At 33.5% G+C, this 17,466-nt stretch overlaps 2 protein-coding genes across 2 annotated transcripts in view; both read right to left on the bottom strand.

Annotated features, from left to right (window-relative positions):
• Positions 1-5,767: 5,767 nt before the first annotated feature.
• Positions 5,768-7,081, bottom strand: LOC107363004 (cathepsin L1). The gene is made up of 4 exons (XM_015930165.3): positions 6,959-7,081; positions 6,734-6,886; positions 6,114-6,649; positions 5,768-6,047 (listed from the first exon to the last, which is right to left on the bottom strand). The coding sequence occupies exons 1-4, from the start codon at positions 7,043-7,045 to the stop codon at positions 5,834-5,836; spliced, it is 990 nt and encodes a 329-aa protein (XP_015785651.2). The 5' UTR covers positions 7,046-7,081; the 3' UTR covers positions 5,768-5,833.
• Positions 7,082-13,532: 6,451 nt separating this feature from the next.
• The window catches only part of LOC107363000 (uncharacterized), a 41,797-nt gene continuing 37,863 nt past the window's right edge, over positions 13,533-17,466 (bottom strand). The window contains exons 2-3 of the mRNA XM_015930159.3: positions 16,612-16,830; positions 13,533-16,267 (exon numbers count right to left, since the gene is read on the bottom strand). Of these exons, the coding sequence (XP_015785645.2) occupies positions 14,990-16,267; positions 16,612-16,707 (1,374 nt within the window). The 5' untranslated portion in view covers positions 16,708-16,830 and the 3' untranslated portion in view covers positions 13,533-14,989. The remainder of the gene's footprint in view (positions 16,268-16,611; positions 16,831-17,466) is intronic.

Consider the following 17,466-nt stretch of genomic DNA (forward strand, 5'->3'; position numbering starts at 1 on the left):
GTGACTGAACGGTAGCTTTTAGTTTCAAAGCATCAGCCATTAATAATCATAATGTTAATTTTCAAGAGAGTTTTTAACTATAATTTGGTAAATAAAATCAGTTTAACAAAACTTCACACAATAATTACACCATGAGAGTATGGTTTGCAGAAATTAGTTTCTGGTTAGATTTGACTTCTTTAATTATATTTTATTTAAGAATCATAACCAGGATTATCTTTTAGTTCATTTTAATAATAATTTAGTGAAAACATTTTTAATCAATTACCAATAAAGGCAGTATAAAGTTCTCAATAAATTACCGACAACCGATCGGTATTATCATTGTAAAATTGTAAATTACTAATATGCACACAGGTAGTAAAATAATCTTAGCAAATGGTGGTAAACATTCTTACTTTTACACTCTTTGTGTTTGTAGGTTGTTAAGTTTATTCCAAAGATGTTTCCTTAGTTGGACCAACAATGCCTTGCCTTATTCTGTTCCCCGTTGATCAGTTAAAATTCAATATTTGAGCACTTTATAGATACCAATTAATCAGGAAATCGGGATAATTCAGCATAAACATCAATTTTGCAGTCAGAAGATGTTTTCACGAATCACTTTTAACTGGTGTTTATTATTATTTTGAGTAAGGTTGCAGGCCAGGATCGCTACTCAGCGATCCTACCAAGGTCGCCACTGTTAAAATTTAACATAATGAATAGTTAAACAACACTTTATAAAAAGTTACTTTTATTAAATTAGAGTCCACAAGAGTAATCAATAATTAAAGACTAGAACTAACTTACTTCTTTTACATTTTTTTACTTTTATATTTTACATGTCTTCATCTTCATCATCATTATCATCATCATTATTCCATTTGTGTGCCTAGTGCACAACACAATAATGTCACCCTAAAGGTGACCTGAAACCTATTTTGAGAGTTGGCAAGAAAAGCTTGCCAACTCTCTTATTTTTAGCAAGACGATTGTAATTGTTTCAATAAGAAATTGATACAAATGGTATTGTACTTCAAAACTCGTTCATTTTGGTTTATTTGAGACACTGATTTTGGACTTCGACCTCTTCGTTTTAGGTATACTTTTCATCGCAACAGGCAAACTTTTTGATTTCATACTTTTTACAGCAATTTTTGTTGATTTTTTATTTTTAGCGCTTTTCAAACTGTGGCTGAGTTTTGGACACATGGAATTGAGCTTCGAGATTTAACCAGTTTACTAGATGATTCCTTACGAATCGTCGAGCCTTCCGTAGTTTTCATTGGAGAGGATATTATCTTTAATTCAACACGCGTTACAATATTTATAGCATCAGCGAATTGTTGCTTCTCTTTTGAATCAGAAAATTTTGTTACTTTCCTTGTTAAAACTTTTTTCGGATCTTTTGACTGCTGCTTTTTAAACTTTACTAACAAGGAAACCATTCGAATTGGTACCAATCGCGTTCGATGTTCAAAAACTCATTCAAAAGAGAATGTCGAAGCCATGTCCACCTGGGCATGCAGGAACTGTTCGTGATTTGTGCCTGTATAAAGGTTTGAAATAAAGAAAAAATGCCCGATATTGTGCTACTTGCTGGTTGTTTGAATAATTTGGGATGCAAGAAACAAGACTTATAAATCGCAAAAGGTTTAAGAAGCACTGTGCGGATAGTTTCATGATTCATTGCGCCCGCCAACCACAGGATGTGTTGAAACAGTAACTTTTATCCATCGGGCTTTGCCGTTCACTCAAAGATTGAATCATTTTATCATCTTTGAATGGTAATTTGTTTTTATTATACCTCTAAGTTCCTCTCTATTATTCATTGTTGGGATTTACAAGCATTTTGCTGTCTCTTTGTAATAACTGGGATCTATTGATTAATGAAACTAATTGAATTAACTAATTGGAGTGTAGACTAAGCTATCAAAAATGTTCCCAATTGTACTGATATAAGTCGAAAGGATGAAGACCGAAAGAATAGGGAAAACTGCCTAGCATGGAATATTGAAGTATTGATATCTTTTGAACGAATATGCATATTCAATCGATAAAACAAGTTGCATGATCGTAATAAGATTTGCAATGAGCATTGTAAGTTGTGGTCGTCAAACTCAATTAAAATAAAAGATTATAAAGTTTAAAGACAAATGATACATTGAGTCTAAACACATTCCAAGATTTCATTAACAGTTCATAAAAGGAAAGCTTCACAATCCTTTCTACTTCATGTTTGAACTATTAAATTGTGCAATGTGAAATGTGAGAAAATGATTTATTAAATTTAAAAGAATTGCAGACTCCAGAAAAATTGTGCGGAGAGTTTCAAGATTCATCGCAGGCCACATTCACCTGAAAGTGCGAGAACAGGAAATCGAACGTGCCATTCTGGTGCGAAAGATGTTACGAATAAACAACAATTTATAACACGCATTTTCGGATTAACATGAAATTTAAATTTTTACCGTTGACTGCTCTTTCATTATGAGCCTTGATCGTGTCAAGTTTCTGGGCAAAAATACTTCGACTGTAGGTTTATTCAACAGCCGATGCACAAGATTTTCATATTTAGTCTTTTGAACAATGAAACATGAATAATAGTCACAAATCGCTTTTTTGCTTACGTAATATTTCCACAGCAAAATATCAATTAAACACATAGTTATGTGATTGATTATTTTAAATTGATCCTACTGAACAAATCAAAATAAAATAAAAATCTTAAGATTAAAATTAAGATACAATTTTGTGCTTTTTGCTTGTAATGCACTCTTTCATGTTGTTTGGTACTTCAAGAGTCTTCATGAGTTATCAATGTTCAAATACGTATTAACACTCGAAATGAATGCTTCAATTTAGGTATTTAATGTCAGCAGTATATCACTTAATGATTATTTTTACTTCGATAAATACAATTGTTGCAATACAGATGGCATTGTGCTCCATGATTTGTTCAGTTTACTCGATGGCCTAGTTTGAATGGTTGCGTCGTTTATTGTGTTCATGTTAGAAGGTAATATTTGTGCTTGAACGCGTGTTATAGCGCTTGTGGTTTTAAAAAATCCTCTTTTCTTTCTCGAATAAGAAAATTTTCTTACATGCTTATTTGAATCATATTTATATATGCTTTTGAAATTTTTCAACTGTTCCTCATTCCGCCTTATATAGCTTATCAATAAGAATGAAATTAAGAGTAAACCTAAAAATAATAAAATGATTATTGGTAAATAATCAACTTCGGGCGCAACAATATCAACCTTCTCAGTTGATAGAACACTTAAGCTGGTAGTATCAGCATATCTATCATTTTGTAGACTAACACTGATCCTGAATTTACCCGATTCAGATAAGCTCATAAAGCAATTGATGATTGATGTCTTTCTTGTTATGTTGGTGCAATGATTAAATGGACCAGCTTTGATATCTAAGTACTCCTGAGAGGCATTAAATTCCAGTGTTTTATCGAGTTCAATTGTTAGCCTTGTCGGTAAAGCAGATTTGAGCATTAAAGGTGAAATTCGAACGACTCTAAAGCAGTAATCTACAGTTCGTGTAGCCCTGTCTATATCCAATGTACACCTTGAACCGGACCAAATACAGTCCATACTTAAACCATACATCAAACAATGAATGCAACTTTTATAATAGGGACAATAATCGTACTCTTTAAAAATTATTTGATTGGTATCTTTAGTAACTCGAAAATATCCTAATGGCGCGTGATTGAAATAATGATGAAGTTGAAGATTGTCCATAGATGATCTATCATCTTTATAACATGTTAAGTATGTATTCTTGGATTGAGAACAATAGCGACTTTCATTGTGACGTAAACTGTTATATATTAAATGTAAACGATTTAAAGGATATCCAGTAAAGAAAGCTTCAAGATTTTGAGTCAAACTATCGTTATTGAAGTTTTTGTAAATTTTAATACAAATCTGTATAAAACCATAACCACTTCTTCCATGGCAAAAATGAGTTTCATTGATACTATCATTGTTGTAACTGAATTGAAGTGGTTCATTATGACTTTTTCCATCAGCAAAGATAAAATGATAATCCCACATTTGGTCAAAACTGAGCTCAACTGAAGGTACAGTATTCTCATTAGAAGAACAATTTTTATAAGTAGTTTTTTGGCAACTACGAACTTCGGATCTTAAATGGTATCGCATTAAGGTGTAATTACTAGAACCTGAAGCACATCCTCGTCCAGTTTCATCAAACAATGAAACAAAATGATCGATGAAATATCGAGTATGAATCAAGCTCTTGTTGGAAGCTTCTTTTGTTATTAACAGTAATATTTTTTCGGGTTTATAAAATGTTAAGCAAATAAAAATCGCTCCAGTAATCTGATTAGTTTGAAACTCTGGTCGATTATAACGAATCTCAATTGCACTTGAAATAAGTTCCCTTCCTTTATCAAGACACAATCGTATTATTGATATCTCTTGAGTAACATTTACGGTCTTTTCATTCCAAATACTTCGCTTTATTAGAAGGTACAATTTATCGTCGAAATGAATATAATCCATCATTTTCCATTCTTTAATGAACTTCCAATCATCTTTAAGCATAGGTAAGGATCGAAGCACTTCAACTAATTTATTTTGAGCATTAAAATACAACAATTCAATATATTTCCATTTAGGGAATGGTTCAGTTAAATTTGGATTGAATATTGTTGGTACATGAAGAGCTTCATTATCACCAAAAGCTATTATTGAACCACTCAATTCACCAGAATATGTCATATTTTCGATAGTCTTTTGGCTGATGAGAATTTGAGGTTTATTTTTATAGACGAACATCAATTGATTTTTTCTTAGGTTAACTACTTTCCAATTGACGATGTCGGACACATTAACTACACTTGTTGGAATGTCAATTGTTATGGTTTTACCAGCAACATAAATACCATACGATGTCGTGTGATTGTCAGGATCCGTCAAGAAAACACTATCTGGTGCTTTGTAGTAAGTAAATTGATTTTGTTTGAATCTTGTGAGCGAATATGAATACTCAATCGATAAAACAAGTTGCATGATCGTAATAAGATTTGGAATAAGCATTGTAAGCTGTTGGTTGTAAAACTGAATTAAAATAAAAGATAATAAAGTTTAAAGACAAATGATTACATTGAGTCTAAACAAATCCCAGGATTTCATAAACTGTGCTTAAAGCTTGATCATTCATTGGTACTACTTGTCACTTAGCTGAGCTAATAGATGTACGATTTAAAATGTAAGATAAATGATTTATAAAGTTTAAAAGAACCCGGAGCAACTGTGCGGAGAGTTTCATTATTCATCAGGAGCTATTATATTACCACCTGGATGTGAAGGAACAGGAACTTGAACGCGCCCTTCTTGCTCGAAAAATATGAAAAGGAATACCAATGTATCTCATATTTTCAACTTAACACAGAAATGAAACAACGATGAAATTCAAATCATTAACGAATTGTGTTAGTGTTGGTTGATCTAGCGATATCAGTGCCGAGTATCTATCAATATCAATAACAATGTGATACTTTGTTGTTTATGGTCATCAAAAATTGTGATATTAAATCAATGAATCCATTGGTTATCATTCTATTTCCTAAAGTTAGACAGTCAATAATTGAAAAGCATCAGGAGCTATTGCAACCGAAAAAAATGGTGAGCAAAATCAGTTAGATTTTGTTAGACAATTGGCAAAACTTTCGATCTCAATTTTCACTGCGATTCACGATTTACAAGAGTGTTGAATAAGTTTTTCCAAAAACAGTTGGTTAGACAATCTCTACTCTAATTTAATCAATCAATAAGTGCAGGTTAATACAAAAGTTATTGACAATTTAAACAATTGGATAAGAAGCTGAATCAGCAATACCGCACATGTTGTTACCTCTGTACAATCGGAAGTAACCTGATTCACCGAAATCTTTACCCCAACTGTTCTTGACAATCCAATATGGAGTACCATCTTCAGTACCGTATCCAACAACAGCTACACCATGGTCAAGATCTTGAGGGTCGCTTGAGCACTCATCGGTATTTAAAATACCAGATCTAAAGGAAGAAAATGATGAACAAATCAAAAAATTGCATTTTCATTGGTTGAAAAGATTAACTTACTCATAATCTTGGACTGGTCCAGCATCAATGGCAACTGAAACAACACGTTCAGCAACTGCAGATAAAAGGGATTTCTCATCAGCTTCTGGAACATCAACAAAAGATGAGATTGAAGCACCCTTGTTGGCTGCAGTGTATCGACATTTGTGGTAATCTTCTCCGTCTCCAGAAATGTATGGGTAAGATTTCTCAGTATCAACACCCTTGTTGGCTTTAACATATGAGAAAGCATCATCCATCAAACCACCACCGCATCCGTTATCACCGTATTTCCATGAGCAATCCATCAAGTTTTGCTCTGAAAGTTCAACAAGTTTACCGTTTTTTTGAGCGTTGGCTGATTCGATAGAAGCAATGGCAGAGAAAGCCCAGCATGAACCACATTGCTGTTGATCTTTGATTTCACTAACGATTCCCTTGGTTCGCCAATCAACTGAGGCTGGAGCTTTGACGGTGTAGTTTACGTTGTGAATAAGAGGAGCGGATCGACGAGCAGGCTTGTATCCAAGATATTTTGCTTTGAATTCCTCGGCGGTCTGCAATAAATTTAATGAGTTTAATTATTTGTTATTAAATTATTTGATGTGTTGTGGCTCAAAATTTCACAGTTTCCAACTCACCAAATCAGAGAATTTGTTGACTCCTAATCTGTAGGTAACTTCACCATTGGCTGCTCTTTCATTATGAGCCTTGATCTTTTCCAGTTTCTGGGCAAAAACATTTCGTCTGTAGGTTTCTTGTTCAGCCGAATCATAAGATTTGCCGTATTTAGTCTGTTGAACAATGAAACAAGAATAGTAGTCACTAATCGCACAATCGAATCGATTTGCCTGAACTAAACTTACCTTGAATGATTCCCATTGGGAGTCAAGGGAAAGGCTGGCAGCAGCGGCCAAGGCAAATAAAGCAACGAATGTAGCAGCTCGAATCATTTTGATTGGTAGTTGTTGGGTGAACAATAATTAATTATTAAACTAATGATTTCTATTAACTTTTGCTGCTGCTTTTATATGCTGTTTAGGTTTTGATTGCACATTGAATGAAATAGTGATAAAAATTAACAACAATGACGTTAAATGTCACTTTGTTTTAAATTAACCGAATCAGCAAAAATCACGAGTTTTTATTAAACAATTGAGAAGATGGAACTTTGATTACAAAATTAATCGTAATTGTTTATTTGAATTGATAATTCCATTGTTTCACACATTATCTTACCAGAAATAATGAAAACAAATCAACTACAGTTATATAACTATCGATACAGATTTTATCGAAATTAACTGATTCAACTGAGATACGTACTTCACTCTTGATTCACATGGATTTTATTCATCACATATCAGTCAATGGTTAAACGCCAGTTTAATGGCAACTGAGTGTAACCTTTCAAACAATAGTAAATTTCTTCCGCTCACATGTAGTTTTATCATATGTTTAATCACTTAGTTAAGTTTAATGGCCAAATGTCAACTGTGTGTAACCTCCAAAACAATATTCAATTTTGTCCGCTCTTATTCTGGTTCGAATTATTCAATCAAACCGATAATTATAATAATAAGAGGCAATTACCTGCTTCACAAAATAGATCCTGCTTTGAGCTCAATAATCATATTTATTTTGTGTTTAAATGATGAAATTTGAAAAAAACAAATTTTCCTCACATTGACATCTTTTTATGAAGAAAATTATTTCAGTTGAAAATATTCAATGAAAGTCTTGATTTGCCTGACAAGGAAACTAAATTAAATTCGAAAAGTAGAGGATCCAAGATTACTAGTGTCCTCTATCATTTGATTACCCAAATATCGTCCAAGTTTCATCTGGAAGCATTCATTAAAATGATAATACGTTATCAATTGCTGAAAATGGCATAAAATATCAACGCCACTTGGTAATTCTTGATTCTTCAAAATATTGAGGTAAAAGCACATTCGGATTATCAGCAATTCTCTTGACAAAATATTCGACATTCTCGGAAATCTCTTTGATCATCTCTTTATCAAACCCATTTTGAGCAAAATTTAACACGATTGTATATCTTTCTTGAACTTTCATGAACTGAACAATTAGAGCGTTCAAAACGTAAGCGGATCTATGAATGGCTTCTAAAAACTCTAAAGGTTCATCACAATCAAAGATTTGGCTAATCGTAATTGGTAAAATCTGATTGAATTCATTGTAAATGTCATCATTGTCGCCCTTAATAGATTCAGAAATTGTACGTAAAAGTTCGTGAAAGGAATAAAATCTGAATTCATGTTCCTTCATGATATAGTTATGTGTTAAACGTAAAAGATCAACAAAAGTGACGTCGCCTGTCCACTGGATTCTGGAGTAGTTAACAACAGCAAGATTCCCGACCAATGAAAGGGCCCAATGATGATTGACACTACGAGCTGCTTGATGAAGGGTTATGTCAGTTGAATCAGTGTATAAATGCAACAAGGCCACTAGCATGGTTTGCGTAAAGACAAAAAGAGTTGTTCTGTATTCCTTCAAAATTGTGTCAATTTTATGAGTAACTGCTAAATCAAACCAGAGATAATTAGCGTGTGTATCATCGCCAATACAAAGAAGTGGATCAATAAGCAAAGGAAGACGCGGGGCTTGAAATCCTTTAAGGCGTTGAAGCCAAAATTTTTGTGCTTTATCCATTAAAGCTTTATCCTGGAAAAATACACGATTTTCCCAGTCAATATAGTCTAAAAAGTTAATTTTCACTTCAGGTAAATTCATTGGTGAACCAGTTTTTATTGCATCAAACAATATTCCAAGTTCTTGGTATATTACTTGGTAGGATATTCCGTCCATGATTATATGATTGGCGACCATAAGAATCAAACGATCACTTGGGAGTTGAATAAAGTTGAATTTAACCAAAGGTTGACCGTTGAAAACTTTGTCGAGCGAGAAGAGTAATCGCTTTCCATGAGCAACAGCTTCATCCAGTGATGAACAATTGGTAACTTGAATAGTGATTGGGACGAATGGAGCAGCTGATTGGCGAATCTTGTTTGCTTTAATTAAATTTAAAACAATGCGCAATGATTCGTGACGCTTTATAATATAATTTAGTGCTTCGTTAACTTGGGTCCAGTGTAGATCAGTTGGAACTTTAAAGTAGAATAATTCGTTAGTTACTCCTTTACCTTTAAATCCTAATTCAAATAAAGCGAGCCATGATTGAGCTGAGCTCAAATCAACTTCTCTTTTAGTTTGCGATACAACAATGGGTTGAAGTTGACAGTGCGAAGAATCTTGTTCAATAACTTGACAAATTGCTCGGATTGTCGCCAGCGTTAAAATCATTCTTGGAGTAATTGGACAACTATATGGCGGTTCATTTAGTTCACCAGCTATGGCTGCTGCTAAGAGTGAATGTCCTCCAAGCTCGAAAAAATTGTCGTCAATGCCAATGGATTCACTGGGAATCGATAAAACTCGAGACCATACTTCAACCATATCGCGATGAAGTTTAGTAATTGGTTGACTAAACATTGAACTCATCAATGGTTCACAATCATTGTAAGTCAACAATGCATTCTTGTCAATTTTACCGTTAGAGTTTAGAGGGAACTGAGGAACCACAAAAATTTGTGGCAACATGAAGTATGGCAGATGAGCTCGTAAGTATTCATGAAGAGATGAGCCGAAATCTTTTCTCCAAGATGAAGTGTGTTGTGAATTGATTTCAATAAGCACCAAGTAAGCCACAATTCTAGGATCATTGACTCGATTCCTTTTAACCAAAACAATTGATTGTTTGACTCCTTGGGAGCTATTTAAAAGCTTTTCAATCTCTGCCAATTCAATGCGATAACCACGGACTTTAACTTGATCGTCAGCTCGACCAAAAAAATCAATCAAACCATCTTCCCGCCACCGAGCTAAATCACCTGATCGCAATAAACGTGATCCTTCAACATGTGGGTTAAAAGAATCTGGTAGAAATTTCACTTTTGTTTGTTCGGGCAGTTTATGGTAACCTTGTGCAATCAATGGCGATGAATAATAAATTTCACCAATAACACCAATCGGACATGGACGACCAAAAGAATCACAAATGTACACTTTGACTCCAGGGACTGGTCTACCAACAGGAGGTTTAACAAAATCACCCCGTTCTGACAGTGAATTGACTAAAACATAAGTCAACGGAGTCAGCTCAGTCATTCCAAGCACATTAAAAACTTCAATGTTTGATGAACTGGATACTTTTACCATGCCCAGTGGCTCACCGGATGCCCAAATTTTAATGTTGTGCTTGATCTCTAGATGTAAATCACTTTCAAAAATCATATCCAGTATTTTTGCTGGCAAGTAACAGTAGTTGATATCTTCTTGGATCAACCAGTCAACTAAATATCGATAATTATACCTTTTCTCTGGATCTGGAAGAAGTAAAATGCCACCGTTAACCAAAGTAGGAAATGATTCACAGATTGCGGCATCAAATGCTGTATTTGATATAAGTGATGATCTAGTTAATTCGTTGACATCGAAAATTTGCGTTAAACTAGTAGCCATATAACTGATTGTCCTTTGACTGATCAATACTCCTTTTGGCTGGCCAGTTGATCCTGAAGTGTACATACAGTAAGCTAGGTCATCGAGAGAAGAAAATATTGGTAAATTCTTGCCACTTTCCAGGTTTGAATCCTTTTCGATAACTGAAAAGCACAATGTCTTATCATAAGTCACCGAAGCTTGTTCCATTAAATGATTTTCAGTAATCAATAGAGGAGAATCGCAGTCTGATAAAATGAATTTCACCCGATCTCCAGGATAGTCAATACCAAGCGGGACAAAAGCAGCCCCAAGTTTTAAAACTGCCAATAGTGAAATAAAATTGTCAATTCCTTGAGGCAACATGATAGCAACCATATCACCACATTTAACAGCATATTTATTAGATAAATAGTTTGCCAGTTGGTTGGACTTGAAATTGAGTTCTTTGTAAGTTACAGCTCGAGATTGTTCCTTGATCGCATGGAAATAAGTTTGAGAATCAGCTCTTTGATAAAACATTTCAATGAAAAGCCTTTGTCCAACAGAGGCGGGATAATCAGGATTGAAACTTTCAAGAAGCGAAAGTTCTTCTTTATCCATTAATACATGATCATCCAATTTAAAAGACAAATTATTGATCAAAGAATCAAGAAGATTAACAAAATGCTCCGATAAACGATCAATGGTTGAGCCTTTGAAAAGATTGCCTTTGAAACAGTAATAAATTCCAAGGCGATTGTCTTCAGAAAAATCCATTCGAACAACCAAGTCATAATCATCAAGATTTTTCGTCCACTGTTTGTCCAACAAACCATTTTCTTTCGTCGATCCATCCTTGCCAGTTAACGGTCCAATAAGATGTACATTCAACGCTTTGGCTTCAATTGATTTGGCAATTTGTTCAACAGGCACCGACAACAGCTGATCATGATTGTCCAACAATTGATTGTAAAACGATTGGACTTGTTGACAGAAGTAACCAAAATTAAAGGCACCATCACTAACCAGTCGAGATACTAATGTTTTTGTTGACTCAGGTTTCCTTGAGCAACAAGTAACCGACCAAGTAATATCCGTTTGTTGGGAATATCTATAAAGCAAGACTCTAAAGGCTGCATCTAAAAAAGCAATTGGACGCAATTGTTGTTTATTAATGTAATCCACTATCGATTTACTTAATTTGGGATTTAAAATTTTCTTTAAAGAATTAGATTTAACAGTTAAAGACAAATCTTGGTTAATGTAATCAACTGGAAGATTAACCAAAGCAAGACCAGACAGTTTCTGTTTCCACCAAGCAACAGCTTTTTCATTTTGACCAATCACGTCACAACCTTTAAGCTTACAATTATCCATAATTTTTGCTCGTAAAATAGATTTTACTGAAAAAAAAAGTGAAATTGCTTGATCAATAGTCAACTGTTTTTAGTCAACAATTTAAACAAACTAACAAATATGATTAAAAGTGGAATCAAGATTGACCAAAATTATCGATGCCAATTTTACGGTCACCATTTGTTTAAAAATTTCCTGAACTGATCAGATACAGTGGATTTGTGCAATCAAATCAGTTCCAGATTATGGATGATGGACGACTTTTACCCATTTTCAGGTTCACCTATACTTAATGTGCCATCAATTTAATAAAAGGTAAGCTATAAATTTAATGCTGCTAATATTTGAAATATTGATCAGATTAAGTGAATGATGAAATCAATGATTTCCCTGTTTAACAGTTACAACTGGATGATTTGTGAGCTTTAAGGATATTCACAAACATATTTTATACCCAAACCCAAAGGAGTATAAACTACAATTTGCTGATCATGTAACAATAGATGATAATGTTTTCCAGGAAAATCCATTTTCTGGTTAATTTGTTGAAATATGCTGCTACAACCAGTTGCTTTCAAAACATCAACATCGATGATCCAAAGGAACGTCAACTTGCAACTGGGCAAATTTATCTGATTGTTACCATTTGGATAATCTTGATTGGCTTTGCTTTTTTCATACTTCACCGATGCTTCTTTGAATCATCACCTACATCTTCAATTAACCGGAATGAAGAGGCTTCCACCAAAACATCGGATGGTCCAAGCAGTCAAGCCAAACCAGAGACAAGTTCAAATCTTAAAATCTTGAAATCAAACAAAGCTTCAGAGAGCGTACAAAATTTCCCTTCAAAGGCAACAATGGATTCAAGTGTTGCCGACACATGGAAAAGGATATCAAAAGGTAACCCTAAAACTGACGCTAAAGGCTTGAATTCACCAAAAGAGCGCCCACTTAATATTGAAAGCCATTCAAGTGAAGATGTAAAACTCAAGATTATTGATGAAACGAAGGTGAAATCAAAAGGAAATTAAAGAAATTAAAGAATCACAAGAAAATCAAAATTAAATCAAGATTAAATCAAAATGTACAACATTGAAAACCCAAAGTGTTGCTTTTAAATGTGAAAACAAAAGGAACCCATTTTTACAAGTGAAATTTGAGAGTTTAATTTCAACCGAATTTTACATTTCAATTATTGATTACAGAATGATTTTCAATGTTTAATGATCAATTAGGTAAATTGTTGGCAAGCAAAAGACTGTTGATGTTTATTACAATGATAATTTGGATAAATTGATTTTCTTTCTTCTGTTTCTTCATTTATTTGCATATCAATGTATATGATTTGAGATGAATAGAGGAAGAAAAATTTACACAATTAAAAGCACAATTAAAGGTTAAAGTTGAGTATTAAAGGAATCATTTGTTTGATTGTTTGCATTAAATCATGATATAATAGTGATAATACTCTTGGATTATCAAGTGAAACAGGGAAAGAAAAACAAAAGAAATTGAATTGAGCTCAAAGACAGAAATGAATGTTGGAATGAAAAATTGTAAAATAAAAGGGAAAATTTGAATCACATTTATTAATCAAATGATTGACATAGCGTTTAAAGGTTATAATTGATTCATGATTTGCGTTTTTTTGATTAAAATTGAAACAAATGATTGCACTCTTTACATGTTAATTTATCGCAGGCTTAGCTAAGAAGATTTCAATTGTTGATTTGAATCAAAAAAGAGAGAGAGAAATGTTCAATGGATTACAATAACGATTGGAAGGTTTTTTTTTCATTGATTTTAATTGTGATTGGAAATGAAGAAATAAGCAAAAACTTTGATGTTAATTGTTTCGATGACAATGTTGTTAAGGAACTCTAAATGGTACAATGTTGTTGGGTTATTTGGAAACGATTAATCAACAATAATCAACATTATTGCAAGATTTGTGTAGCTTACAATCATTTGTGTGTTTTTCATGCGTTTTAAATCTAAATAATCCTGACTTTGGATCTAAACTATCGTTTAATGATAATATTGTATTGCAATGAATTAATTTGAATGCATTCAATTGAGTAAAATAAGGTAAAAGGTAAAATTTGTTAAATCTCAAGATCCATTGGGTTGATGGATTGCAAACGGTTAAACTGTTTCTTAAAGAGGCCTTTAGGAAGGTTTAACATTTGATTATTGTTTTAAACTAATTGAAACAATTATTACTTTTAATCTGTAAGCTGAGCTTTTGATTAAGATTGTTATTTACATTTCATTGTCTCAATAAATGAAAATAAAAAGCAAGCAATGAGAAGCAAAAGTCACTCAATTAGTTTGGGTTAACATGAAGATTTGGGTTTGTGTTTGGCTTCAAGATTTAAGTTAAACTTCTGGTTGACTTGAAGATGAGTCGAGTTTTAATGATTACAGTTGATTGTGATTTTTGTTGCTTTCTTTTAGTTGAATTACAATTCTTGATTCTCGTCTTTTCTCGATGCTTTTTCCTTTTCATTGATCATCTATTATAAGTAATTTGTTCAATGTCAAGATGATTATGATTATAATGATTATGTTAAACTGTTATGATTTTGATCCTTTTATATGATTGATTTGGATTCCTTTATTTTGGTGTGTTTGTCATCTCATCCATTTTCATGTGTGATGTGTGTTTGGATGCATGTGTATGTTTGGGTATTTATCTAACCCTGATTAACAATAATCTATTGAATAGGTTTAACAGGTGTCAATGGATCAATCATGATGATGCTGATGAAAACACATGTTGATTGTGAAATGAAAAGTGGTAAAGATGATGGAAAAGATGGTGCAAACGATTAATGTTCATGTTAAACTGAATGTTTCTTCTTCTTCTTCTTCTTATCAATGATGGTTGGATTGATTAAACATTAGCATCTCTTTTGTTGGGTGTTGAGTGATGGTTAATGATGATGAGTGAATGATGAGACAATAAGGATTAGAAGGTTAAGACAATTTGAATAAATAATTATCATATAATGATTGGTTAAGTGTTAAAGATCATCTGGAAAGTTGAGGATTGCTTTGGCATCCAAACAAGGCTCAAGTTTACCAGTTGATACCAGAGCCTCATCAGCAATAAGACCAGAGAAACAATTGACTAATCTTGATTGAGATGATGATAATGATGATGTTAACGTTGATGAACCTTTAAATGGATTAAGAAGACTAATGTCACCAATTGAGGTTAATTCAGTTTCTGCGGTGATGACAGAAGTAAATGAATCGCCAGCCAATCCATTGGACAATTGGATTGAAGGTGAACAAGATGAGCCTATTGTTGTTGCCGGTGTTGGCATTTGCAGGGAAAATTGATTTTCAATTGTATTATTGTTCTCATTATTTTCATTTTGATTATTGTTAACAACATTGTTACGTTGAGTGTTACGTCTTGTTACAACGGTTGGTGTTGACGTTGAAGTGGTTGAGTCAAAATTGAATGTTGAATTGGCACAGCTGGAGGCTTGTAATGCTCTTGATCCATTGATCATTGTGATTCCCTCGTTAACCTCACTGTTGCTCAGTATAAGTCCAACATCTTGGCTGCTTCCATCCGAAGGATCAGGCGATTGAACAAGGTTCTTGTAGGGCAACTCTTCACCTCTCATCTCACAGACAACATTGGTCAACGCCATGATGTAATTTTTGGCCAACGTTAGCGTCTCAATTTTGGACAGTTTCCTTTCCAAGCGTATGTGCGGTATAACCTCTCGAAGCGATTGGAAAGCATCATTCAGACTGTGCATCCGTTGGCGTTCCCTTTCATTTGACTCTAGTCGCCGTAGATTACGTTCACGGGCAGAGATGGTTGACTTTCGTCTGCGCCCTTGCCCATTGTTGGTGTGGTTAAAGGAGACCGATAGTGATGATCCATTGGTAAAGGTTGAACCGTTTGTTAAAGAAGGTGAGAGACGGTTTCGCTTTCGATTCGTCTCCAGTTCGTCGACTGAACTTGAATCATCGGTTGATTCGCTGGCGTCAACCACGGATGCGTCAAAATCATCCGTCATGTTGGAACCATTTTGTCCACCATTGGTGACTAGTACACTTGAATTGATCTGATTATTAATGGCACTGCTGCTGCTAACTGTACTGCTATTACTGCTTATACTGCTGTTGCTGCTGTTGCTATAATTGCTATTTATATTACTACAATTGGAACTGTTGCTTGAACTTGTAACTGAATTGGAAATTAATTTTGATTTTCCGTTAATTGTTTCACAATTGTTGTTTCCATTTGTCCGACGTTTCCTCATTAATCGTAAACTTTTCTGCAATTACACAATTGGTCAAGATGATCAGTATGATAATGATGATAACCAGAAGGCGAATGTTGAAGTAAATTGAATTTGATGGAAACCAGAAAATGGCAATTCCATTGGAAAGACGCCATCCATGAGTGGAGTTAATTCAGAATAAATCATGATTGTTGATGGTCGAACCACAAGTTTGTCATCGAATAATCATTGTAATCCAGTTTAGTAATGGTTATCATCAAGAAATGGTCAAGAAGAAAAGAGAAGTAGAAAAATATCATTTATTAAAAGAGTTGGATAATTGAGAAACAAGACTCATCTTTTTAATGGTCATAATCAGTTGATTACAAATACAATACCTCTAATTGAGTTTGTTGTTCCCTCCAGATGCTCACTCCACCAAGAAGACTATCAGGTTCACCAATCGGACCAGAAATCATTTTTCGAGGTTTCATTTTGGGTTTACAATTTTTTTCGCCAATCTTTACTTTTCCGATCTTGATGTTGATCTCAACTTTTAACCAGTTTTTTGGTTAAAGTCAATTTGGGTTTAGACTTTTTTTTCGTTGCTTTTGTTTCTGTTTCAATAAAAGGTTAAAATTGAAAGATTAGATTGTTGGTTCAATGTTTGCTGGTTTCAAGACTACCAATGAAGTGGCCATTCAGTTTACTCTTGATATTGATGATTATCATTTGATATCATTACCATCATCATTAATGCAAACTCATTTGATACAGTTCATTTGAAACTGACCAGTTCTAATGTTGCTTCATCAGTATTGATAGGATGAGTGGAAAAGGTTCCCATTTGGACATTAAAAGGTTTAATTATCCAAATTAGTGCAACTTGAAAAGGATAATTATTACAGAGAGAAAATTAAAGTTTCAAGAGTTTCATTTGATTGCATTTATGATCAAATAAAATATCAATAATGTAAATGTTTAACTATTAAAGCAAATAAAATTGTAAACTTTAAATGAGTGTAAATTGTTTCAAATTCATTGAAGAAAAACTTTCCTCCGTGACAATAGAAATCACAGTTTATCAAAGAATTTTTGACAAAATTAAACGAACATTTTCCTTCATTAATTGAATTTTCTCATTCAAATTGGCGAAAAATTTGATTCAATTTGACAAAAGATGTTTTCAAACAATACAAATGGTTAATTAACATAGCAACGTAACCATGGCTATGAAAAGTCAGTATTCAATG

Source organism: Tetranychus urticae, chromosome 3, assembly GCF_039701765.1.
Source record: "Tetranychus urticae isolate SD_2017Ah chromosome 3, NJAU_TeUrti_SD_1.0, whole genome shotgun sequence".
Classification (NCBI taxonomy): domain Eukaryota; kingdom Metazoa; phylum Arthropoda; class Arachnida; order Trombidiformes; family Tetranychidae; genus Tetranychus; species Tetranychus urticae.